The sequence below is a fragment of the Zychaea mexicana genome (genome assembly GCF_025766255.1).
Source record: "Zychaea mexicana strain RSA 1403 chromosome Unknown BDB00scaffold_18, whole genome shotgun sequence".
NCBI lineage: Eukaryota > Fungi > Mucoromycota > Mucoromycetes > Mucorales > Lichtheimiaceae > Zychaea > Zychaea mexicana.
In genome coordinates this window covers 343,058-368,037 of record NW_026516681.1, presented here as the reverse complement: position 1 = coordinate 368,037, position 24,980 = coordinate 343,058, and the positions used below count along the sequence as shown (strand labels likewise).

The 24,980-nt window shown below is 41.8% G+C and overlaps 8 protein-coding genes across 8 annotated transcripts; 4 read left to right on the top strand and 4 right to left on the bottom strand.

The window, feature by feature from the left end:
- Positions 1–91: 91 nt before the first annotated feature.
- BDB00DRAFT_812206 (uncharacterized protein) lies at positions 92–3,152 on the top strand. The gene is made up of 4 exons (XM_053122680.1): positions 92–554; positions 795–2,338; positions 2,409–2,473; positions 2,568–3,152. Exons 1-4 carry the CDS (start codon positions 306–308, stop codon positions 2,759–2,761), a joined length of 2,052 nt encoding a protein of 683 aa, XP_052982123.1. The 5' UTR covers positions 92–305; the 3' UTR covers positions 2,762–3,152.
- Positions 3,153–4,401: 1,249 nt separating this feature from the next.
- Positions 4,402–5,794, top strand: BDB00DRAFT_882300 (uncharacterized protein; the record flags this gene model as incomplete). The annotated part of the gene is made up of 3 exons (XM_053128141.1): positions 4,402–4,657; positions 4,796–5,253; positions 5,369–5,794. The coding sequence occupies 3 exons, from the start codon at positions 4,402–4,404 to the stop codon at positions 5,792–5,794; spliced, it is 1,140 nt and encodes a 379-aa protein (XP_052982122.1).
- A 4,266-nt stretch (positions 5,795–10,060) lies between these two features.
- BDB00DRAFT_722980 (uncharacterized protein) lies at positions 10,061–10,234 on the top strand (the record flags this gene model as incomplete). Its single annotated transcript, XM_053118206.1, has 1 exon — positions 10,061–10,234. A coding segment is annotated over one exon (174 nt), but the record flags the coding sequence as incomplete, so codon positions are not given.
- Positions 10,235–10,347: 113 nt separating this feature from the next.
- BDB00DRAFT_812203 (P-loop containing nucleoside triphosphate hydrolase protein) lies at positions 10,348–13,283 on the bottom strand. Its single transcript, XM_053122679.1, has 10 exons — positions 12,945–13,283; positions 12,723–12,831; positions 12,410–12,630; positions 12,311–12,322; positions 12,158–12,231; positions 11,885–12,074; positions 11,528–11,797; positions 10,875–11,450; positions 10,740–10,790; positions 10,348–10,678 (listed from the first exon to the last, which is right to left on the bottom strand). Exons 1-10 carry the CDS (start codon positions 13,152–13,154, stop codon positions 10,622–10,624), a joined length of 1,770 nt encoding a protein of 589 aa, XP_052982120.1. The 5' UTR covers positions 13,155–13,283; the 3' UTR covers positions 10,348–10,621.
- Positions 13,284–13,948: 665 nt separating this feature from the next.
- On the bottom strand, positions 13,949–15,417 carry BDB00DRAFT_882298 (uncharacterized protein; the record flags this gene model as incomplete). Its single annotated transcript, XM_053128140.1, is given in 11 exon segments — positions 13,949–14,044; positions 14,076–14,123; positions 14,225–14,319; positions 14,346–14,441; positions 14,457–14,484; positions 14,520–14,656; positions 14,711–14,783; positions 14,817–14,840; positions 14,960–15,244; positions 15,265–15,282; positions 15,397–15,417. 11 exon segments carry the CDS (start codon positions 15,415–15,417, stop codon positions 13,949–13,951), a joined length of 921 nt encoding a protein of 306 aa, XP_052982119.1.
- Positions 15,418–16,873: 1,456 nt separating this feature from the next.
- BDB00DRAFT_759623 (glycosyl hydrolases family 31-domain-containing protein) lies at positions 16,874–19,708 on the top strand (the record flags this gene model as incomplete). Its single annotated transcript, XM_053119146.1, has 7 exons — positions 16,874–17,057; positions 17,126–17,531; positions 17,609–17,639; positions 17,716–18,753; positions 18,835–19,009; positions 19,101–19,142; positions 19,245–19,708. The coding sequence occupies 7 exons, from the start codon at positions 16,874–16,876 to the stop codon at positions 19,706–19,708; spliced, it is 2,340 nt and encodes a 779-aa protein (XP_052982118.1).
- A 362-nt stretch (positions 19,709–20,070) lies between these two features.
- Positions 20,071–23,098, bottom strand: BDB00DRAFT_812192 (potassium transporter-domain-containing protein). Its single transcript, XM_053122678.1, has 7 exons — positions 22,901–23,098; positions 22,739–22,805; positions 22,489–22,682; positions 22,181–22,382; positions 21,689–22,080; positions 20,762–21,586; positions 20,071–20,679 (listed from the first exon to the last, which is right to left on the bottom strand). The coding sequence occupies exons 1-7, from the start codon at positions 23,078–23,080 to the stop codon at positions 20,299–20,301; spliced, it is 2,241 nt and encodes a 746-aa protein (XP_052982117.1). The 5' UTR covers positions 23,081–23,098; the 3' UTR covers positions 20,071–20,298.
- A 273-nt stretch (positions 23,099–23,371) lies between these two features.
- On the bottom strand, positions 23,372–24,919 carry BDB00DRAFT_812190 (ricin B lectin domain-containing protein). The gene is made up of 5 exons (XM_053122677.1): positions 24,555–24,919; positions 24,337–24,439; positions 24,204–24,221; positions 24,008–24,144; positions 23,372–23,899 (listed from the first exon to the last, which is right to left on the bottom strand). Exons 1-5 carry the CDS (start codon positions 24,747–24,749, stop codon positions 23,714–23,716), a joined length of 639 nt encoding a protein of 212 aa, XP_052982116.1. The 5' UTR covers positions 24,750–24,919; the 3' UTR covers positions 23,372–23,713.
- Positions 24,920–24,980: the final 61 nt, after the last annotated feature.

Genomic DNA, 24,980 nt, shown 5'->3' with positions numbered 1-24,980 from the left:
AGCTCGTATTTCATTTGGGTTAAATTCAATCCAGGGCGGCCTCTCTATTTTTTGGGCAACACCAACCAACATACTCCCCGCACCACGCAGTGTTCAACACTTCTTTTTTTTTTTTTTGCACCTTTGCACAGACAGCAGCGACCTAGTTCAAACAACCTTCGACATTCACAACAAACAATAGAGGTCGCCCCCACCCCTCCTCCTCTTCCTCTCCACAACGCAACTGCTATCACAGCACACCACAGCATTCAGCACTCACAGCGTTTTATCATCTTGTGAACCTCCCAAGACATAATTTCGAGTTGATGACCCAGGGCATGTCGACCTTGCATCCACCATCTCCACCTACACCCACCCCACAACAGCCTCCATCGAAACAAATGTCCAAAGTCATTCTACGCACCGCTCTCCAAAAGGCCAATTCTGCTGTCATGTGCGACTCTTCCAACGACGTCGTCGGGGCCATTGATGCTTATTCCGAGGCAATCTCGCTTCTGAATCGCGTACTGACCACAGTTGAAAAAGGCAGTGACCGGCGTCGACTTCAAGAAATTGTAAGTTTGATTATATATATATCTGGAGAGCGTAGGAGAGTCTATCAGCCGGCAAGCAACTGCTAGTAAATAGCAGTATTGCCGTTGTCCCTCTCTCTTTTTCTCTCCTTCCTATTATCATTGCTATTATTATTAGCAGTAGTAGTTGTAGTAGTCTCATCGATATGCTCCTTTTGTACCTGGTTTTTTTACTCCTCCGCTTTTGCTCAAACTATAAGCTTTCTATTGTCGTTTCTGTAGCACGACTCGTATTCCGAACGTATACGATTACTAAGTACGATCTCGCCCAAATCCGATATCGACGACCTGTATGAAACGTTTGACGAAGAAGAGCAGAAAGCGACCCAAGTTTTGAATGAATATTACGGGGAAGAAGAGGAGGAAGAGGAGGACGAAAATGATGCAAAATCATGGCTATCCAAGCCCGCCAAACGAAAATTCTCAACCCGGCAGACCGGTGCTCCGCAATATGCCTCTGTCATCCGACACATGGCCTCTTCCTCATCTTTAGAGAGTCAAAAGCATTTGCAACAGCAACAACAGCAGTGCAAACGGAGCAGCATGACAACATCTGCAACAAACAAGACTGATCCGCCCTCACCAGTGTCATCCAAAAGCACACCCACACGATCTACAAACCGAAGAAGCACGAGCAGCAGTGTCCATACAACCGAAGAAACTTCTGCCGTGCGCGCTTCTAGTTTATCCACCACCTCCTCCGTCGACTCTTTCTCCGATCCACAGCAAGAAGCAACAGCATCGCCTCCATTACACCATGATCATCATAATCATAATCATCATCATCATCAACAAGCTCCACCTACTTCTAACACGTCTTCTACTTCTGCCCAAGCATCTCGTGAACCAACCATGACTTTGCCTCCACTCAAGGCCACAAAAATTGAAGCTGCCGGTGAACGCACTAGCAGCTTGCGCCAACAACCTTCAAACGCTTCAATGCGATCCACATATAATCCAATCCGCCAATCCAGCATCACTAGCAATACCACTACAACCACAACCACTACCAATACTACCGCTACCACAGCAAGTAGTGGGTTTGCCTCTGTACGCAAGAAATCATCCAATCGATTATCACGTGTTAGTATAGACGGTGCTGCAACCATGCGACGCGGCCATAGCAGTGGTGCTTCACCACTACTAGGTCTATTTGTGCGATCACAAAACGCCAACGACAACGAATCATCCATGGACTACTTTGGACATCACAACAACCATAATCGGATTGGCATGGCCTACAGTACAGATTCAGTGATGATGCCGATGGAGGCTACTGGTGCAATGACAACAAACAACAGCAACCAACCGCCGCTACACCTGGTCTTATCGATTGAAAAATCCATGGATCAGGGCGCATATATTACACCGCGACTGTATATACCCAAAAACATGTGGAATCAACCCAATATCCGCTTACCAAACGTCGAAGTGAAGGCTGCTGCGTGCGAAACGCTGATAAATGATTTGGCAAAACTTGAGCAGTGGCACAAGCTGGATGACTTGACGGGAAGCCTCAAAGTGCTGGAAATTTTGGAGGATGCTGTAGAGTCACTGCAGGCAAGTCTGGCAAAGAAACTAAAACGGGATAGCATGAGCGCAGATAACCCGACGGCATCTAGCCCAAGTACGACCATGACCCCTCACTATGATGCAGGCAGTATTGGGAGTAGCAGCAGCAGCAAGAAAAGTCAGGCCTTCATGTCATGGGGTACAAAATTGAGCAAGTCCGTGGAACGGATGAATGCTTTCAGTTTAACCAAAACGTAAGTGTGTTTGATAAAAGGAATTCTGGAGGGAAGACTAGAAAACTAATGACAGGAATCTTATATATAGTGAGGATCAATATCGTAATTATGTGGAGGTATTACAACGGATGCTTGTCAAGATTCATATACTCAGTAAGTTCGGTCGGCGCTGTATATTTCATGATCTAGGGACATTGCATAAGCCAACAAGTTCTTAAAATTAACGACATGCCTCTAAACAATATAGCCGATTGGTGGGATCATTATATTGCCATGAAAAAGGATACTGGACGCATGAGTCCAGTGTGCGACGTAGTATTACAGCGACTTACAAGAATATGTGATGTTGTTGATATCGTTGTTGGTGGATTTGTTGTACGCGACATGGCAGTCCTGCTTGGCAAATGGTTAAAACGAGGTGGATCTTGGGTGAACGAGTAATCAAAAGTAAGATCAAAAGCCAAAAAAGCAAAAACTCGTTCAATCACATATTCCCCACACACACACACACTCACACACACACACACACTCTCTCTCTCTCTTTATCTTTCGAATGTTTCGACCTGCAGTTCAAATATCTATCTCCTTCCTCCCTTCGTTCCTCTTCCTTTAAAAGCACACAACACACTCTCACATACTTACTCCCCCTTATTAAAACTTCACCTGCTCTTTAGTATCTATATATTATTATACTTGTTTCAATGATTATGTAGTACGATGCCTCTCCTTTTATATATCTCTCTCTATTTCCTAATGTTATTATTATATTTCATATTTCATATTGACCAATTGTTACTTGACCTAGCTACTATATACTATATTGTTGTCCAAATCTTTATCTGTTTTTGCATCGAAATAATGAATGCTTTGTTGCATAATATTAAGAATGAGTGCTAATATGCAAAGTTCTCATCATATTTGTACATCAGCAGTAGTTAATTTATCATGCCGCTCACGTTCAATGCACAATCACATCGGCTGAAATAAAGCACATACTGAGTGATTTGTATATGATGCAATCCTTATAATCTGATCGTGTCCACAATGTATCAGCTAATGTGGTACGATAAAACTGTTTATGACATCTTCACCCTAATGGTGTTGTTGTACTTGAAGAATAGACGGACCGTGTTTATCAACCAATTCCATATATCTTGTCGAATACGATTCTACGTCTACTAGCAATCCCGTTTATTTCAGTAATGCAGGTAATATTGGGGTGATCTGGTGGCACACTCAAATAACCACCATATCAAGAATTTCTGTATTTACTAGGCAAATCGATGCTACTACCACACGTAACTTAAAAACCCTTCATGGAAGAGAGTCCTAAACGTAAGAATACTATTTAAGAGCAACTACAGATGTGGTACGGTTCACATATCATTGCCCGATAATCTTAACTCTCTTTTCACCCGCAATACCTAAGATCATGCCTGTTTTAGTGATCTTATTCTGATAGCTAAATAAAAGCAGAACCACAGCATTACAAAGAAGTAACCTGGGCTGACTTTCAGAGACTTAAATACTGGTTCATGGTAGTAAATTATGGGATTTAGTGCCTTTAAATATATGGAGTACTCGTTGAAGAGCCGATTAGCTTCAACGTGCTTCCTATATAAGAAATGTACGTAGTAAGCTAACAGAATCAGTGGGCGCTTCGATGTATTGCGAGAAGCTGAAAAAAAAAGGAAGAAGGAAAAACAAATTTACCGATGTATGATGATGAAAATGGAAACGAAGATACGTTTCCACACTTGAAAAGGAAAATTATTCTCTTGTGATCGAAGTTTCCTTACTATTTGGATGCTGACAAAGCTATTACAAATGTATGATCAGCTAGTAATTATTTTACTATGATGCATCAAAAATATCTTACTCATCACTTACACATCTAAACAAAAGATCAAAAACAGTAGCAGTGAACCTCGGACAAAATCCATGCCGCTGTCTAATATCTTGTCGAGACAATTTTATTGAGGTAATGAAATATAAATACGGCGTCTCGTTGGACCAACAAAAATATCACCATAATTAGCCTACACAATACAATCTTCTAGCTATTAAAAAAAACAATATCCATGGCCAGTACACACCCTTCTGCTCTTTTCCAGCCGATTAAACTCGGCAATGCACAACTCAAACACCGCATCGTTATGCCGCCCATGGCGCGTCTCCGCGCGACTGCCGATCACATTCCCACTGATCTGATGCGCGAGTATTACGAGCAGCGCGCAACTGACGGTGGATTGATCATTGCTGAAGGCTCTGTAGTCTCACCTATTGCTGGTGGCTATCGTCACGCGCCAGGAATTTGGAGCGAAGAACAGATTGCTGGTAAAAACTTACTCTACATAACTACTGTATCATATTGTCATTTATGTCGCTCTTATTGAAAGTGACCTATACAGTATTTAATTGCGATATCTAACAGAGGAAATGACAAATATGCTTCTCCTTCTTCCGATCAAATAGGGTGGAAGGCAGTGACGGATGCTGTTCATGCTAAAGGAGGCATCATTTACAACCAGATTTGGCATCCTGGCCGAGCCACATTTGCCGCTATGATGCCAGATAATGCTCCACCCATTGCGCCATCGGCGATTGCTGCTAGTGGCAAGAGCCCCCTGGGTATAGACTGGGAAACTCCTCAAGAAATGACACCAAAGGACATCTTGGATATTAAGCAAGACTTTGTTACTGCAGCCAAAAATGCAGTCAACAAGGCTGGTTTTGACGGTATTGAGATCCATGCAGCTACTGGTTTTCTTGTCGATCAATTTATTCGTTCGTCCAGCAACGTACGCACAGATCAATATGGCGGATCTATCGAAAATCGCTCCCGCTTTCTTTTAGAATTGGTGGATGACACTGTAGCTGCCATTGGTGCAGAAAGAACGGCCATTCGCCTCTCCCCCTTTGATAACTATATGGTAAATTACTACTACTTACTACTATTTTCTTATTATTCTTGCATAAATTCTGTATGTGCTATGTAATTACAATGTTTTTGCTAAATCTCCTTTTTTCGCCTCAATTCACATACAGGATATGGAAGACGACACGCCTTTAGAAACGTTTGGTTATATTGTCGAGCAATTGAAAAAGAAACATCCAAAGTTGTCGCATATCCATATGATTGAGCCAAGATTGGACTTGTGGAATGATGACAGCGTCCTCTCTACTGAGAACACGCTTGATTCATTCCGTGAAAAGTGGGGTGCTGATGGCGTCTTCATTTCGTCCGGCGGTTATACCTACTCACCAAAACTTGCAGAAGAAGTTGCTGACGCAACCGGCAATTTAATTTCCTTCGGTCGGTTGTTTACCTCGAATCCTGATCTTGTGGAACGCTTGCGAAACGGCTGGTCATTTACCAAGTACGACCGATCGACCTTTTATGGTGGTGATGGTAGAGGACTTACGGATTTCACCGTTTACGACAATTCGCAACAGCAGAATCAACAGCTATAAAGCAACAATCGTTGTTATCACTGCTGATTAAATAATAAAAAAATGATTTGTTTATAAACTACATATATTTACACATGCCTTTGAGCTTTCGCGCTCAGAAAGACACATGCAAACGTATCTGTATGTATGATTCTGTCCCAACTGTAACTGTCCCTCTACCAACGCAGATATTTTTGATTACACAGAAGCGTTTTAAACTTAAAAGAGTGGCTTCATCGCGAATAGTTTTGAGATACACTGATATAAGGTTGTTGTCTAATAATCCGCTTGAATGATTTCAGGGCTGCAGTAAAATGACAATGTTTAATCTTACTACTTCTTCTAGCCAAATGATGAAAAGGCGGTGCGAAATCACAGGCCGTATCACCTTGTATATTATGCCTGAAAACAGCGAGCGTGTCTCTGCCTCTGCCATTGAGGTTCAAAGAAAACACACTGCCACCGGTTTAAATTACACAATCCCGCATGAGCTGGCGAAGTTGCCAAGTTTGCTCAAGATTTCGAAACAGCGGCTAAAAATGCCATCCGGTTAAACCTTCTTAGTCGTTTCTAAGTATATATCTGTATCATTTCCATTCTTAATTCATGGAATCTTACAAATATATAGAAAATAGCAATTTTCTACTACAGCATCATATGCTTTTGGAATAGCTTGGTGCTAATAAGTCACATCAATAAAAAATTAAACGATAGGACATGAAAATGATTGTTCACGGTATGGAGCTGGTGGCTACACCTATGATATTCGCCTGAACTTGCAGCAAAAGTAGCAGACAAGACAAAAATAATTGCGTTTAATGCTGATCTTGTGAAACGTTTGCGGATGGGATGGCCCCTGACTTAATATGACAGATCCACACTCAATGCTGGTCCTGATGCAGGTTACACTGACTACAGCAGTTATACCTTCCCATTTAATAAAACCAAACTGTCATTTTGTTATATACATGCAAGGTCAAATAAGTATATATAAGATATAAATCTTTGATCGGATTGTGTTTATGACACAGTTGCTCTAATAGAAATTAATAAAAAGGCTTCAGTTGTACATTTCTGTAAACTTTTTAAAAGCTCTATGTAACAATACAAAGCCCAGCGAGTATCATTATGTGTGTGCAAGCAAGCAAAAGATACCAGAACCCCGCGGGTTATACATAGTATGCATTGCTGCTGCTGCTGCAAGCTTTTTTTATCCAATTATACGGATTACCACACATAGTAAATACTATTTAGTGTTGGCACTGCCAGTCAGCCTTAGGCCGCTCGTGCTTTTGCATGATGTGGCCCTATTTTCTCCTTTTGAAGATTGTGTCAGCATCATTGATTTGAGTGATGCACAACGACAAAAACAGTTGCAATACTGAGATATGTAAATAAAAAAACAACTGTTGGGATGAGGGTACATGGTTTGGAGTGCTCACTGTATGTGTATTAATAGCAGCATTCTGAAAGAATAATTGGTTTCTGTTGCAAATTTTAGATAAAAAGGAGATATTGACGTACTATGTTGTTTTCGTTATTGACAATTTTAGTAGAGAACTTAAAAAAAGTGGCAACCAATGTTTTCAATCACTATATCACTGTACTGATAGTGCCAAGGAAAAAATCAAGGATACATTTATATTGATCGTTAATGTACTACAATTTAGGTTTTTGGACAATAGTAATAGTAGTTTGTGGCTAGTACACACAGAGCAAGTTAGCATCTTAACATGATGTTGCTTGAAAACTTAAAAAGCCAAAACAACCCACATATAGATAAAAAAGACGGGAAGGAGAAAGGATCATGATTGTTCTAATGTGCCTAGAAACAGGGATGAGCTGGATAAAACGTGGCTAAGTTTGTTACTGCAGCAACTTACATAAATGTTTGTTTTAGTTTAATTCTACGATGTTATGGGTTGTAATAGCGACGCTAATGCCAAACTAAACAAGCGAGCGAGAGCTAGCAAAGTATGAGTAAGCAGCGTGCAATCCATTTGAATAATCTCGTCATTGATCGAAACAAGAGCCCTGACATTTTATACCCTTACACCGTACACAACAGGATATATCGTTTCACTTGTTGTAATGTATGGTATCGATACTTTTTCTTTATTGGATGATCTGATGATGATTCTATTGCCTCCTTGTCTGAGAGAAAAATAAAAAAGAATCGTGATACAAAAACCCACCGCCACTTTATTTTATTTTTTTCGCGTGCTTTTCTACTCTTGGGAAGAACAGGGAGAAAAAAGGTTTAGTAGGGAAGCGAGATGAAAGAAACGAGCCGAGCCTGTTCCTCTCTCTTGATACCGGGGAGTAGGTTTTCCGATCCTGGTGGTGGCCTGGATCAGTTTCGAGGAGGCATGAGAGCTTCCGCCTCCTAATGAAAAAAAAAGATAAACAAAATGCAGTGTCCAATGCATAGTAGTCACAATTGTACTAAGCACACAAACTGAGAAAAGACGAGGTATAAGAAGGTAGCATATAATAAAACGTATTAACGATGATGAATAGTAGGCACATCTATAAACGGTAAGAGTCTGTCCGTCTGTTCGTTTATGATGATTAAACTTTACCAAACATGATTCGTCTCAGGGGTCTAATATTAAAAAGGAGAGCAACACTTATATATGACTACCCTTAATGGGTCTCTAAATGACACAGGATCCGATTATGTACAATAGCGAAAAACTATGGAAAAGAGAGAATCGAGAACCCACTTACTATGCATGCATCCACGTGGTCAGGTTTTTCATATGTATGTATAAGCAACTATATATTTTTGTATTATGTAGTAGAGTGCCATCATCGAGGCCCTGCATTGACCTTAAAGAATGATCGGCATACAAAATAACAGTCAAGGCGAGAAGCTATATCTCATGCATGATAGTACTACTACACAAATTTAGTAGTAGTAGAAATAATAGTGCTCGCAATGATAGGACTTATTCACTCCAATCCTTTAGTTTTCTTCTCTCTCCTTTCCTTTTTATAGAGCTCCTTTCTCTTCGTTTTCATTTTATCTCATTTTTGTTTTTACACCACATTCAGCTCTCAGAACCGCTTCTGGTATATCTGAATGTATTCCAGCAACATGAGTCATCATAATCATCGGAGACCAGAGCCACCCAGCTTACCGTCTATCAATACCATGCTTCATGGTGTACCGAAGCTATTTGGTAATTAAAAATATTGATTGCCACAAAGCTAGAAAGAGTAAAATATCAAAATGCGTAGCCTATACTGATTTACCGAGTGGATTGACTATTCTTAGACTATCCGACAAGCAATAATCACCATCATCGAAGTACTTTGTCAACTAATAACATTACCAGCACTGTCGACAGCAGAGCTACAGTAAACAAGCGCCTGCAATTATCTGTTGGGCATAGACGCCATGCGTCTGAGTATATCACATCTAGCTCATCAATATCAATGGCTTTCCGTGGCATTGACATGTCATTGCCATCGCTTCCGCCGCCGCCGCATCCAGCTCCCACCCGTAGTCTTGGAGTACTGTCAACATCAACAGCTACTACGGATAGTAGCATTAGTACCAACAGCAACAGCTATCCCAACAACACCAGCAGTGGTTATTCTCCATCTTCAATACCTGGTGACGACTACTACTATGGAGGAAATGACCATAGCTATAACAACAACAGTAGAGCTCATCATCATGTCAATTCAAAGGCTACCAGTACCAGTACTACAGCAGAACTGCTACGCCCACATCTGCCTCCACCACCGCAGCTTATGCAGCCCGAATTTAGATCATCTGCTGCTGCACCGGTCCCTACATCATCGCTTCCCATGGATATGCAGGCGCTCAGCATTTCTTCTTCCTGCAATGCAAGCTCATCTGTAGCTACTCTACTTCAGCAGCCGCGCCGGAGAACCCATTCGCGCTCATTTTCCGACATCACTTATTACTCCTCGTTTACAGAGTTACCTGATAACAAAAACCAGTGGCCAGCGTCACCATCACCGTCATCATCTCAACCACATTCTGTCACATTACCTCCTCAGTCATCGCCTTCTGCTGCTACTGCGGCAAACATGCCAGACGTTTCAATAACATCAACAGTACAAAATGACTCTAAAGATAACCATTGTGAGCAGCAGCAACATTGCGATCCTTATGTCAATAACGAAGCATTCTATCAACAGCATTATCATCTCTTCCAAAACAGTAGCAATACGCGACGCCAAAACAGCAGCAGTACTGTCACTAGCGCTGCTACCACTACAACATCAATATCAACATCATCCGGCGCACACCGATATTCTTGTCCTTATTGCAGAAAAGGATTCTCCCGACCGTCATCTCTCCGGACACACACATATTCACATACAGGAGAAAAGCCCTTTATATGCACTGTTGATGGCTGTCATCGCCGTTTCAGCGTCCACAGTAACCTCCGCCGCCACTTGCGTATTCATCGAACCTCTCGTTCTGCTTCTTCTGCAGCAGTGTTCCAAGGATTTACTATCGGCTATGGATTTTGAACACCTTCTTGAGAAAGAATCAGTCAATATCAACCCATATTGCTGCTTTTGTACGTCGGTAGACAGTGATTTTTATTGTTTTTTATTATTAGCACATGCAATCCACCACCCTCCCTCCCCTTGACTTGTATTAAAAGTTTCACAACAGCAAATTACATATTTGTCTACTTTTCCTTTCAACCGTTGCTACCATCTTTTCTAATTGTAAATTGATTCTCTCCCTTGCTTTTTTTTTAGCTCGTTCTCCTTTCATTTATTACGTCGCTGCAAAATGAAAATATGTACACAGTTTCTTCTTTGCTTTGTTGGTTTCGATGCTGCAATCTTTTTAGTTCACTCCAATAATCGTGTTACTTTGCCGATGCCCTTTGTTCGACCTTCACGGAAAATCTATCCGTTAAATGATAGTTAGCACACATGAAGTCTTTCTTTTCTTCAAACTGCTACGTACCATCCGACTACCAATCGTAAGGTATTCTGGAGTCTTGACAAATTCAAATTGCTATATACAATAAATCAAACGATACTATCAATAACTATATCGGAGAAAGCAGTAACCGCACGCTCCAACCCTGGCGGCACTTACCACCATTGCTCGATCACCTGTCCGCAATAACTGCTTTTCCATGCTAACGATACTAGCAGTCTGCCGTACCGCACCACAATGGACCATCGCCTGATACTTTTGCTTGATTGTTGTCGAATGGTACAGCACCAACACTTCGGCTTCAAATCGCTTCGAGCACTTGGGCGGCGGATGATCCTTGTCATACCGCAACAGCACCATTCCTTTACGTATTGCGCTGCGACGAACGTTCTTCAAAGCAAATGTTACGCTCTGGCCTGCACGCGCTGCAGGAACCGTCACACGCTTGCGGTGGATGCCCTTGATGGTTGTCATGTTAAAGTTGCCAGAATGGTCGGGCCCGATCAAAACCTTGTCACCCACGTGGATCACGCCGCTCATCATAATCCCGCTCACAACAGTCCCAACAAACGGCACAGAGTACGTTTCGTTGATCTCATAGTGGAACGGCTGCTCCATATCGTACTTGGTCTGTGCTGGCAAAATGTTCAAGAAGTTTCGCAACAGATCCAAACCTTGGCCAGTGACGTTACTGATTTGAAAAATCGGGCAGAGACGCTCGCTCACGAAATTTTGCTAAAACAGAAGGTATTTAGCTCCTTTCTTCGTCCTCCAAACTTTTCTAGCTCTACCATCCACTTTTGTTTACTTACAGCAGTCATGACGACGTCAGTGTCAGTCTCAACAAATAATGGGATCTTGCGGCACGATTTGGACTTCAAGATTGTACCCAGTTCCTTGATAGTGTTTTGCAAGATATTGGGCGGGCAACGATCGATTTTGGTTACCACAACAAGTACGGGGATACCGAGCGAAAGCGCGATTCCTAAATGCTCCTTTGTCATACCAATCATACCAGCGTTGGCCCCCACCATCAACATTACAAATTCGGGTGCGCTGCCTGTCATACCAAACACGGTGGTCTTTACAAGGCAAGTTCCATGTGAGTGATACACACGTACTAAGTTTTAAGCCTTGTTCTATTCCTCTTTCCACAAAATGTCCCTCACCTTGAGATATTTCTCGTGACCTGCCAAATCCACAAAACTCAACACTTTGGTAGCCTTGGTGCAGATCTCTTCCCATGTTAGCTTGCGCCCCGTTCCAGCTGGATGCATTACAGGCTGAGACTTAGAGTCGAATCCCAAGATTTCACCGCCTACACTCGATGTTCGTCCGGATTCAATCTCATGCTTGTGTCTATGTTATTATATAAGAGTCCGATCGAGTGGTGGCACAACAAGTGGACCTACTATCTGCACACATATAAAACAGAACCATACCTGAACAAATTGACCCGCGCTTTCCCTCGACCATCATCAAGAATACCCTTTGTCAATACACCGAGCAATGTGGACTACATAGTGTGTATGGTGTATTGCTGTTTTAGTCGTCCATATTGCTATATACTTTCTATATGTTCACCATTTACCAACCTTTCCTGCATCCTGTAAGTTAAATATAATGTGTATTATTAGCTGCTTCAAGCTTAAAGTATCTCCAACCAACGACATGTATGCAAAATAAGCACATACCACATTGCCAACAACGGCTATTCGAATCTCAAGCAAATCTTCCACCGTCTTTAACCGCCGTCGAATCATCAAAGTGGCAAGGATACCTTGCTGTTGTTGATTGTGCTTCCCTCGTTCTTCAACAGTCGAGAAATCCGCATCCAGCTTCTCAACAATTTTTCCAACGGTGATCAGGGCTTGCTGATACTCGTCGTCTGTAAGCGTCATTTTCTCACCGTCATCTATTGTTATTGATGAATGATGTAGATAAGAATCTGGGGTCTGTTCAGGTTCTAACCGATACTACTATTTTGTAGTTCTTAATTCCTAGTACCTTCAACACCTATTTCAAACAGTGTCTCTCCACGTCCTTCATCTAAACGAGTAGACATAAGGTGCTCAAGCGCTTGTATGTCGTCAGATGTGGCATGTATTAATTTTTCCTGGATAAGATATTTTGACGTTAAAAATAGAGATAACTATCATGTGGATATGAAGAGCACTTGCTTCTTTTGTGGCGTGCGAATAACTGATCCTATTATAGGGTTGAACGTACCTTGAGTGTTCTCGTCGTGTCAGTGAACTCATCGCTGTCTATCCGATTAACAGGATCGAACAAGGCGTTATGTTGTTGATTCTTTGTAATGTCGGGCTCTGTCAATTTGACGTCCATGAGAGCAGAAGCCAACCGCGCTGCTTCGTCTTTTTCCATTGTGCTATTAGTAATGTGACTAGACTGGTGTCTTATGGAATCCTTTAGAGTCATTGGGGTGTAGTATATGAAGCAGAAGAAAGGAAAAGTAAGAAAACTAGTATTATGCAATCCACTCCATCTTGGGCATATTTGTTACTTTAGATTTCAAAAAGCGCTTACCGCAGTAAAAAAAAAAGAACGATGTGATTTTTGTTGTTTCTTCCGTGTTATTGAAAGAAACTCTATATATATTTCCTCTCAAATTGCGTCTATGAGTCATGATTTGTCCTTTCACTTTGAAGGCTACCGCAGCAGTGTAGTACCTGTAAAGATTAGGAGGGGCTAGGATCGTCAACAGCATGATCAATCACCCACTCCTGCTTGCAAGGCGCAGTTTTTACGAGGTGACGGATTTAGCTTAGCTATTTTCGTCTCATGGCTTTATCACTGCACGTCAAAAAAAGATGAAACAAACATCCATTCTAAAGCTTGGTCATGAACTAAATTTTACCTTAGTCAATAAAATTAAACGAGCCTATATATTCGCAGCAGCAACCTGTCAAAAATGATGGCACCATATCATATTCAGTGTTCTTGTACCCTTGAACAACTAGTACCGCAAGGAAGCGACCGCACGCTCATGGCGCAGGTCAACTAGTCTCTCATATTAATAATACATCACAATCTGTCTACTTACTACACTGTGTTTCCCAATACATTATCGCAATGTGGCACAGCAGCAGCAGCAGCAGGAATTGTACTGTAGAAATAAAAGTGAGTAGTTACGACATTAAACGAAGAAGGCAAATATTACATTGTTCACGTAGAAGATTGATTGACATGTAGAATAGTGGTATTTTTCTTTATCAACGAAACGATAAGAAGCCATGGCTTTTAGGAAACGCAGTTGGACCCTTCCATCTGTCTGTCAATAACCCGTTCCAATTAAATGTAGGAGGATTCTTTGTTTATACACTGAGTAAACGCACTAACACGGCGCTGATTGATAGGGAACGTTTCCAGCAGTTTGCCGGTATTATGCTACAATAAAACGAGCATCATTATGTAGCTCACAAAACTTGGAGCAATCATCGATCCATCTGGATAAGAGGGAAAAAAGAATGTATATAGATAGTAAATACCTGTACTGAGAATTCGGCCAGCACAAGCTCCTTACGGCCTACAACAAATGGGCAACTGGCATAACCATCATACTCAGCTTTCTTTATCTTTTTGCCTATCAAATCGTCAATCTGAGCACACCAGACTCAATTGTGACCGCCACAATTGTCTCGCCGGTAGGCAATTTGGAACAGTCGCCCAAAAAGAAGACGTTCTTGTACTTGTTGTGACGGTATACTCGTCGATATCAACAATCCGCTTGATCTGCCAGCGTGATGTCCTTGATAAATTTAGGCGGGGTAGAGGTGGTGCAACATGGAGAAAATCGTAATAACAGGCTTTGAGTTCTTCTTGTTCTGGGTTGGTGAGATTGCGGAAAATAGCCTTGCGATCATTGGGTCGGATCTCGACAAGCTCTTGCTTCGCGTTAAATGTTGTGTTGCGCTCTTGGACTAGTTTGTCGACAACGGGGGCATATTGAGGGAAACCCTACGGTTTCTCCAGACTGCTGTTGTAGATAATTTTGGATTTATGCCGGATGCCTTGCAAGCGGAAAGCTTTTTCGGCTAAAAATACGATCTTTGTAGGTGCATCAGGACATTACAATCTTACACAAACATATGTCGCTAGAGAGCTCTATTAATCATCTGTTATTTTATACCATCCTCATTTCCGTACATTTCCACACTTTTCTGTTATCACACAATTGAAAGGATCATATACCTTGATGAGTGTATTTCGGTAAGAGAAAGTACATTACCGCCTTTAGAAGCTTGGATGAACTTGTATGTTTTTTGCACGTTCTCGGGGGAATAGCTAGATATCAGTTCATCTTTGCCTAAGGATTCTTTGAGACCCTTGATCTGGTCCCGGTTGATTGGAGTAACGGCTGCAACAACCAGATAGTTGTAGCCAACGGTGATCTTGCCGTCACCTAGTATAAGCTTGCTCATATCGGGTGCAAGTCCACTAACGCTATCTTGAAACCAGTCTGTCTTGTCTGGGATAAATAATGCCATCGGCCTTTGGTTCTCTTTGAGCTATTTAGACCGCCACTAACATTCCATAACGGTGGATGCTATACAATTATCGCATTCGAAATAGAGAGAAAAAGAGATCAGTTACCCACTAGCTTAACTATTATTGTCGTGGTGATAATCGCGCTAAAATACTTAAGTGGTATGATGATGACGACTTGATCCTTGCCAAGCATTTTTGAGATCGTTGAAGCGACTATTAAAAGTTTTATTTGCGAAGAGTTCGTTGACTAATAACATATCTTGTGGTTTCTATAGTACAAAATCTACCGTCACATGATAGACCACTAGGTCCAACGCCAACAACAGCAACCTTGTACTTCTTTCAGCAACAGGAGCATTCTGTACTGCAGTAGCAAAATAACGTTTCGACAACAACGAGGGGGCACGGCAAGTGTAGTAGCAGCAAAACATGACCTTAATTTGGCCAAATATGTATCTTGTACCTCCCTCTTATATACTTGGGCTGGAAAATCGCTGTAAAAATTCCTCCGTCAATCCGAACTTCATGAAACGCTGGCGTAAGCATGCGTAATCATTTTTTTTAAAGTGAAACCTGCGCTAAACACTGGCGCAGGTACTGCTGCAGTGTCAGTTAGCGCCATATCACCCTTAAAAAAGGAACAGGCCTTCTATATTATGGTTATGCATATTGTTACTCCAAGGAGATATTTGTTGGAGCTTCATACAGATTATTGCATATGTCTAATGCTATCTGACTTTTGATGGACTCTCTCGCTATTGAAATAGACTATCCCCTGGGTTACAATGAGAATTTGATAAGAAGTCCTGAGTTAAATGACATGGAAAAGCAAGGCAGAACGCTTATTGGCTGCAAAAGTATCAGCTCATTGCCTACAAACCTCTAATAGTGATATAGTGCCACTGCGCACATCGATAGTAAATACAGCCGAGTTACCGGGGTTTCAGCAATCCTCGTTTATTCCAGCGTATTCTTGACTGTCGGCTATGCTGACACTTATTTAGTGCTCATAGCGCGCTGCCGTTCACTGCGCGGAAGGAATTATAATGAAAGATCGATGTTTACAATAGGTTAGTCTGCTACTGCACCATGAATATTGTCAGAAGCAAGATACATATGTACTATACTGTACCGTGACTTTTGCTTTTGGGTTTAAGCACGCGACAGAAGGAATTTTTGTTTGTTTACGTTATAACGAGTTCACCAAAACATCTACAAGCGTACTACATATCTATTGGAGTGCTCTTGATAATTCCTAAAATAGTTAGATAATTGTTGTGCAACGCAAACATGCTATTGATCAGACGAAGAACCATTTTATACAACTACTTACACTAGCGGTCGAAATGATGGTTATTGCTTGTAAGAGAGGGTTACATTTCATAAAGTGCCGTGTGCGCGTTGTGTCCTGTTAGAAGGACAACAAAAATTGCGTGCAGTATCATGATCGATGTTTGAGTAAGAAGGAAAGGGTTATGCAAGGAAATGATAAATGGACCCTAGAAAAATGTTTCAAGCCACGTGGGGTGACCTTGCTCTTACCAATTTAATTCGCCTCGGAACCTGGCGTACCGTAGCATTACTATAACCTCTCTCTTCCACTTTTTCTATCCCTTTGCGACACTCTACACACTTTCTGCTCTTTTACAATGTTCCAATCCTTCATTAAATCAATGGGACTGGCACCACTCGACAGTTATGTTGAACCACGGCTGTCTATCGGGAACGTCGTCCTCGACCGCGAAATTTCCACCGGCCACTTTACCGTTCAAGTCGATGAAGAAGCTCGAGCAGTTTTTATAAGAAACAACAAGGGACGCGTCATATGGAAATGTACGGTATATACTACCGTCATCATTTATCCTTCCAATAGTCATTTAACGGACTCAAGTGATATATAGCACTACACAATATCCCATTCCTTGCATCCAGTCTTGGTGATGATGAAATTATTCCTATGGAATATAATGACAGTCTGTACAAAATTGTCGAGCACGACGAAAAAGCCACACGACTACAAACCATTACTCGCATTGCTCCTAGTGGCAATGATACAGTGATCATATACGGTGGTCTGGGAACTCGCATTGCTCCGCCTACACACCTCAGCTACGAGTTTATCATTAAAGAGCTCAGCCCGCACCAGCTCCAGTTCACAGCCAGAATTACAGAACGGGACTCACCCATGGCCAATTATCGACGTCTTTTTCTAACGTACGAGAGTCGCAAGGAAGAAGACTTTTATGGCTTTGGTGAGCAGTTTGTCTATTCATCGTTAAAGGGTCACAAGGTGCCCGTCTTAATAAGGTTTGAGTTGTTCATTTCTTGTTTTTCCGATACATTAGACAGCGTAAACCAACAAATCGTTACTTCATATGTACTAGGGAACGAGGACACGGATGTGGTGGGCCGCAGGTATGTAAAAATGGAGTGACGAAAGGAAGCCTCATTTCTGTATAATTCGTTATATGCTGCTCACAGAACTATAAAGACATCGTCGTTCTTCAGCTCCGCCAAGAGTTTCGTCGAAGGTTATTTCAGTGGTGATGACGGCCACTGCGCGTCCTACGTCAGCGTTCCACAGTATGTCACATCTGACAAGCGCTGCCTGTGTCTCGAAACATCCGAATATGCTAGCTTCGATTTATGCGAACCCGACCGTGTTACTATCCGTGTCAACAATAGCATTGACAATGATCTTGTCGGCCGCATCATTGACGGTGATTCGATGCTCGACCTGATAACGGAATACACTTCTTATGCTGGACGTATGCAGCCATTGCCTGACTGGATCAACAAAGGCGTGGTCGCTTGTATCCAAGGCGGTAGCGCAAAAGTACGACAAATTGTTGCTCAAATGGAACAGCATCAAACACCCGTCGCCGCCGTGTTGGTGCCTGATTGGTGTGGTCAACGCTTACAGCCGTTGACGAGCACAGTTGCTCTGAAACGACTCTGGTGGCATTGGGAACATGATGAGCAATTGTACCCGGACTGGCAAAATTTGGTGGAGGAACTACGCCGCGACAGAAATATTGGTGTCATGTCCTACGTCAATCCATTACTGGTCCCAAAACAAGGTGCCAAGCGCGACTTGTTTGCCGAAGCAACGCAGAATGGCTATTTTGTAAAAATTTCATCCAAAAAGGAAATGATCCAGTCGGGTGGATTGGAGGCTGGGCTACTGGATCTGACGAATCCAGAAGCAGTTGCATGGTTCAAACAGGTTGTCAAGCAGCAATTCTGGGATGTGGGCGTTTCTGGTATGATGGTTGACATGGGTGAAAATCTGCCGTGCAGCATCGAGGGGGTGACATTACATTCGCAACAACCATCGTCTGCGTATCATAACCGGTATGCTGAGTCTTGGGCAAGGCTGTATCAAGAGTCTATCGAGGAATCAGATTTAGACCATCAACCCGTGTGTTTTCTGCGCTCTGGATACACGCGATCACCACAGCACCTGCAATTGCTATGGTCCGGTGACCACAATGTAACTTGGGATCAAACAGATGGCCTGAAAAGTGCGGTAAGATAATTCGTTTCCTTCCATTATTGATGATGACCTCGCCAAAAGAACCTCTGCCCTAATACTATCATGTGGGTATAGGTAACGGGTATGCTGTCGGGAGGTTTCTCTGGATTCTCTCTCAATCACAGTGATGTTGGTGGATTTACTACTATTGAAGGCTTGTTGCCTGGTGCTTCCATGTCACGAAACCGAGATTTACTTTACCGATGGATGGAACTTGCCGCTTTCACCGCCGTCTATCGAACACAAGAGGGTATGGCTATACTTCCAATTCTATAATTATTTCTCCAGCTACTTCAAAATAGCTCAATATCATAAACTTATTCATTGATACCCTTGATTAGGTATATTGCCTGAAAAGAATGCTCAATTTTACCAAGACGAGGGTAACACTAATGATCACTTCAACCTATAACTAGCAATTACTGATATGAGAAAGGAGCAATATTCTAACTAAATCATCTTTTTAACTCCATATACATATACAGAAACCTACGCTCACTTTGCACACACAGCACAACTCTACGCAGCTTTAGCACCATATCGAAAACAGTACATACAAGAGGCTTATGAAAAGGGCTGGCCTTTGATGCGACATTTAGTACTATATTATCCTGACGATCCAACTGTCCGACAAATTGTGCATTCACAATACTTGCTGGGACCTCACTTGATGATAGCACCTACCGTCTCGCCCTCGGCATCGTTTGTCAAAGTGTACTTCCCACACGAAAATAGTGGCATATCATGGAGACATATTTGGACAGGAAAATATTTTGAAGCGGATGGAAGTTATAAGGTTGTAGATACACCGCTGGGACAACCGGCCGCATTTGTCAAGGAACCACGACAAGACGACGGATTATTGAATGATTTGATTTCTTTTGCAAACCATTACTACTCTTCCATTGCATCATCATCTTCACCTCGATCATCATCATTAAATAAATAATCGTCTACAGTAATATATACAAATTCTATCAATGATTCGAATATCAGTTGCCACGTTAAGATTTTACCCTTTCCATATAATTGTTTAAGATGTGTTGTTTTTTAAATTGCCATATTACATATTTAATAAAGATAAGGGAGAAAGACGCCATAATGCTTTCTCGTCAACATCCGCTGTAAATTGATTGGAAAGGAGGGTTGATGTATTCACGTTGCAACTCAATACTTATAATGGGTGGTGCACCTTGTCTTCCTGTACCTAACACACAGGCCACCAACTGCCAACAATATCAGTTGTCTTAAGCAATATCATTTTAGAAATAATGCTGTTGAAAAAAAAGCGAAATTTAAAGCTACTGTATAGCTACCCTTAGGTCACAAGAAGGACATAATTTTTATTATAAATGTTGCTAATCTACAGTAGCGTATTCAAAATAGACAGTACATATTGAAAGAAGAAGTAAAAACTCATTATAATAAGTAATAGTACTCGTAATATATATAAAGAGGGTAGTAATATGTTCAAGTATGCAAAAAAGGATAGACTCGACAAAAAAATAAAAAAAAAAGAGTAATGACGCAACAAAAGTATCAGAGCTCATATTGTATACCGATCTGAATCATCTTCTCCACTGGAACTCCATACATCTCTTGTTGGTTTCCCATGGTATTTCGTCTGAGCCATGCATACATTTCAATTAGGAAGCGATGAATGAAGAACGCACCAGGTCTGGAGTTGACGTTAATGGTGTTTGTAAGATATGTCAGCTGATGAGCTTGTGCCGCTGTGACGATATCCAATTCAGATTGCAGGTTCTCTTCTTGCAGTAGTTGGGCAATCCTGTTTGAAAGCATAATACCAAACTCGGCACTTGTGTCGGGTAAGTCGTTGTAACCTTGGCGTAGGATAATACGATAAGTTGATGTGGTTTCTTCCGGCTTAAACACAATCATCCGCTCGTCGGCCGGAACCTATCGTCATTTTTGAGCAACATATAAACATAGTAGTTAGTAAACGGCTGAAATACTTGGCACGTGTAGAAACAAGACTTACGTTAGCGATATTAGCATGGCGGAGATGGCAAAAGATCTGAACAGTAGGCTCCACGTGCAACACGCTCTGCAAGTGCTGGATCGACATGGGCGAATCAAAACCAGCTGGGTCAAATACAATCATGGTAGTGTTCAACTTTGTAGTGACCTGGTTGGCAACAGTATTCGCATCGCTGCTTTCTTCCGGGAGGAGCATATCCTTGCGCAACTTGAGCTTGAGCATGCCCTCGTATTCCCATTGACGCAGTGTGCCGTACCGCCAGATATACATTACAGCAGACAGCACAGCAGCAACCACAATTGTAAACCATGCACCTTGGGGTACCTTGCGTAAAGTTGATGTGAGATAAGCGCCATCAATAAGTCCAAAGAACAGGAGAAAAGCGATCGAGAAGAAGATATTCCAGCGCCAGACAATAGACGTCACCAATGTCATAAGGATCGTTGTGATGAATGCCGTAGTGATAACACAAGCACCATAGGCATTACCAAGAGCTGTGGTATCTTGAAAACCACCTGCCACGGCAAGCGTTCCAAGCATCAAGAGCCAATTTGCGACAGGAATATACACCTGGCCCTTGAACCTGGTGGATGTGTGCACCACCTTGAGTTGAGGAAAGCACGAGAGATTCATAGCCTGACTAAGAATGGAGAAACATCCAGTGATCATAGCTTGAGAAGCGACAATGGCAGCAAGTACAGCTATAACAAAGGCGAACCAAAATGCTTGAGCGGGGACCATAGAGTAGAACGGATTTAACCACGCAGTATTAGTTGAATCAGACACGATAACTGCAGCTTCACCGATATACGCCATTAGTAGACACTGATACAGAGCATAAAAAAGTGAAGCGCATAATTTAGTTTAAGAACGCACACACACATGCATTACTGATGTGGCACTGAATATCACTAGTCCATAACTTACGGGATAAGCAAAGAAAAGCCAAGAAAAGCGGACCGCTGTAGGAGAAAAATGACCCACATCAGCGAATAGGGCTTCCATACCAGTGATACTCATCAGCGTTCCACCTAACATTTCCCATCCATGTGTGCCGTGAGAAGCAAACCAATGGTATATCCAATACGGAGAGAATGCTTGAAAGACGCTTGCATCGTATTTGATAACGCTGTATATACCGCAGGACAGGTTCAGCAAAAGCCAGATAATCACGATGGGTGCGTATGTTACGCCTATTTTGGTCGTGCCAAAGCCTTGGATCAGGAAAATGAGAATGAGAATAACCTCGGATATGCCAGTACGCGCTTCAATAGTGATTTGCGGTGCCTCAACCCGGAGACCTTGAATAGCGCCAATCACTACGAATAGTTACATAACATGTTATGTTTATAATGAAATAGTTAAGTTTTGGTTAATGATTCAAGGCTGCTTTTTTTTTGCTCTTCTATTCCTTCTTACCACTTTGGGCTGGTGTCAGCATTCCATCAGCAATGACCATACAAACACCGATGATGGATAGCAAGTTGATCAAATGGCGTAGAAAGCTCGAGTTTTCAATCCAGCGACGCAGTCCTCGGTTCACACTTTTAATGTCACCGGTGGGATATCGTTTAAAGCCGGCTCGGCCAACTGCGTTCGGATTGTTCCAATTGATATTTGCCTTTAGTAAAGGAATCAGAGCGAGTGAATGGAGATGAGCAAAAAACATCATTTTTCTCACTGATACAATCATCAAGTAAGCGTAAATAGAGCATGCAAATACTTACATAGCGTGATAGCAATGAATACAGAGCAAAAGTGCCACCCTCGCCATGATCGTTAGCCGATAATACAAATATACAGTACTTGACTGAAACTACAAGTGTCATTGACCAAATGATAACTGACAATGCGCCCAAGACGTCTTCGCGCGTAGGATTGTCCGTAAACGTAGAGGAATAGGTATACAATGGCGATGTTCCTAAATTTAAATAGATTTCAGCCCTAATACTACGTGCCATAGCTTAGAAGACATACCAATGTCGCCGTAAATGACACCGATCGCTTGATAAGCAAGAAAAAGGGTTGTTTTCTTGCTAATGACCTGTTGTCAGCCAAACAAACGGACAAGGGTTAGACGCAGATCACAGTTCTTTTTGTCGAATTTACAGGAAGGAGAGAGAAGTATATTTTCTTTACCGGTCGAGAAGGTGCATCTGTATTCATGAGCACATCTTTAGAATTCTTCGTTTGTATCGAGTTGAAGATAGTTTTCTCCTGGCTAAACTCGAGTATGCTCTCTGGATCCAGATCAAGCTTGTCGGTTTTTGATTCGGTTAACATTTTGCCTGCAAACAAAACAGAAGAAAGATGCCACATGAGCGGAAAGGTTGCAGCAATTTTTAAGTTTTTATATATGTGAACCTTCTCTATTTCTCTCTTTAGTTATTCTCTTATATGCGTACGAGTACACTTTGGCAGCATAACAACTAGCATTAAAAAAAAGGCCTATCAAGCATAAAGAAGCAGTCCTTCTTGGCATGGACCAACAAACCGCAAAATGCGCTCAATTTGTGATTTAGGATCTGTGTAACGGCGTCACTTTGAATTATCTCAAAATGCTCGAGCGAAAATCGCGCGAAGTTGTATCACCGAAGTCAAAAAAAACCTCTCGCTGATCCCTTTCTCATCTACTGTCCTTATCCATAGAAATAAGCGCTGTACATATACGCAACCTTCTTTTATTTTTTTTGCGCACATACGTTACATATACACGCGAGTCGGTCCTGCAAAACCTATTGGTTATTGGTTCCGATCGTATAAGTAGTTAAATTTATTTTGCTGATTGCTAATGAGAAAGAACAATAAAGGAGTGGGAGAAAGGGAATGCTGAATGGAAAAGCAAAAGCATTGGTCATAAGTTTGATGTGACATACGTTGTATGTGCGCATATATTCGTTTCAAAATCAAAACAACGGGTAAAATACAATATGATCAGTGCTGATCTCCTTTTCAGAGCGCGTAGCTTGCCGTGCTGAACGAGTAATCACCATCTTCCGATCCGGGCGTTTCTCCACTAACTGGTGTACCAGATCCATTATTTTCGTTGTACGGAATCAGGTCCCACAACTGGTTCTCATTGTCACTGTATTTGCGATTGTAAAGCAATACTACTGTTCCTGGTTTGGTCCAGTTTCCCTATAACGATATAATAGTTCAAATACATCGTTTTTGATAAGTCATACCGTCATCAGATCACCAAAATCATAATCCAACCGTTCCCCTTAAAATGATTGTAGAACATACTCGGATATCCAGCACAAGGTTTGGATTGACTTGTGGATAAATGAATCCATCCTCGCGGTAGTACCATCTCTGGTTTTGCGCGTCCTCGATCATTTTTCGCTTATACTGAATAACCTGTTTATCGTTCTCGAGGACACCTATTGCAGATGCATGTTAAAATCCAAAATTTATCTCTTTTTGACTTCATTGTTCTTACCTCCCTGGATATCAAGCACTGTCATATGCATACATACGTGTATGTAAAGAAAAAAGTCAGCTATTGTACGCCAGTACCCCCACCCCCTTTTTTTCTGCTATTACTGTTGCCACTGCCACTTTTATATGCTTACCAAGGCCAGAGTTTTTGTTAATGAGGTATCCATGATCATACATCCAAAGTTGATTATCGTTATCGACTTCTTTCTTTGGCCATACTACAATCTTGGCAGCCGTCTATATTTGTCGGGGAGTGCATACAAGCAGGCAATAAAAGAAGTCAGCAATGAACGAAACTCGAGCCTTTTTCTTCATGGAGGAGAAAAGTACTTAAGCAGCGTTCAATTGTTACCTTGAGCGAGTCCCAAGCGACATCAAGAACCATTTGGTGAGAACATTTTGATTGAATGAAAAACCAGCCCGAAGGGAAGTTGCTCATTTTGAGAAGTCGTACACGACGGTTTCCACGCATCAAGTGCAAAAGCAACCTGGTGTTTGATTCAAATCCCGCACTATTTGTTTTTGGTACCACCCGTTCTGCCGTCATCACTATTTTTTGATTTGACACAAAACGTATATGTTTAACATGACCTCCAACGCCACCAAGTACCCCAAATTAGTCTACATATATCTTCTCATATTCTCATGTACTATACATTATACGCCAAGATCAGGAATAAAGGGAGCCAAGCCTCTTGGCATCCGTCACATTTAATATTGGGAAATGCTAGGTCTATATAAAGAGTTCCGTTCTTGATTATACAACTTTAGTTCTTCT

What these genes read in the sequence shown, in the direction of transcription:
- BDB00DRAFT_812190 (XM_053122677.1), bottom strand. Translation starts at nt 24,749, where the DNA reads ATGACGGCAGAACGGGTGGTACCAAAAACAAATAGTGCGGGATTTGAA. An exon ending in TCGCTTGGGACTCGCTCAAG is followed by an intron (nt 24,440 to 24,554) that starts GTAACAATTGAA and finishes CGACAAATATAG; the next exon opens with ACGGCTGCCAAGATTGTAGT. An exon ending in ACCTTGTGCTGGATATCCGA is followed by an intron (nt 23,900 to 24,007) that starts GTATGTTCTACA and finishes ATATCGTTATAG; the next exon opens with GGAAACTGGACCAAACCAGG.
- BDB00DRAFT_812203 (XM_053122679.1), bottom strand. Translation starts at nt 13,154, where the DNA reads ATGACTCTAAAGGATTCCATAAGACACCAGTCTAGTCACATTACTAAT. An exon ending in CAGGTGATCGAGCAATGGTG is followed by an intron (nt 10,791 to 10,874) that starts GTAAGTGCCGCC and finishes TATTGTATATAG; the next exon opens with CAATTTGAATTTGTCAAGAC. An exon ending in TTACGATTGGTAGTCGGATG is followed by an intron (nt 10,679 to 10,739) that starts GTACGTAGCAGT and finishes TTTAACGGATAG; the next exon opens with ATTTTCCGTGAAGGTCGAAC.
- BDB00DRAFT_812192 (XM_053122678.1), bottom strand. Translation starts at nt 23,080, where the DNA reads ATGTGGCATCTTTCTTCTGTTTTGTTTGCAGGCAAAATGTTAACCGAA. An exon ending in ATTCATTGCTATCACGCTAT is followed by an intron (nt 22,383 to 22,488) that starts GTAAGTATTTGC and finishes CCTTTACTAAAG; the next exon opens with GCAAATATCAATTGGAACAA. An exon ending in GCCATGCTAATATCGCTAAC is followed by an intron (nt 20,680 to 20,761) that starts GTAAGTCTTGTT and finishes AAATGACGATAG; the next exon opens with GTTCCGGCCGACGAGCGGAT.
- BDB00DRAFT_812206 (XM_053122680.1), top strand. Translation starts at nt 306, where the DNA reads ATGACCCAGGGCATGTCGACCTTGCATCCACCATCTCCACCTACACCC. An exon ending in GGCGTCGACTTCAAGAAATT is followed by an intron (nt 555 to 794) that starts GTAAGTTTGATT and finishes TCGTTTCTGTAG; the next exon opens with CACGACTCGTATTCCGAACG. An exon ending in GCTTTCAGTTTAACCAAAAC is followed by an intron (nt 2,339 to 2,408) that starts GTAAGTGTGTTT and finishes TCTTATATATAG; the next exon opens with TGAGGATCAATATCGTAATT.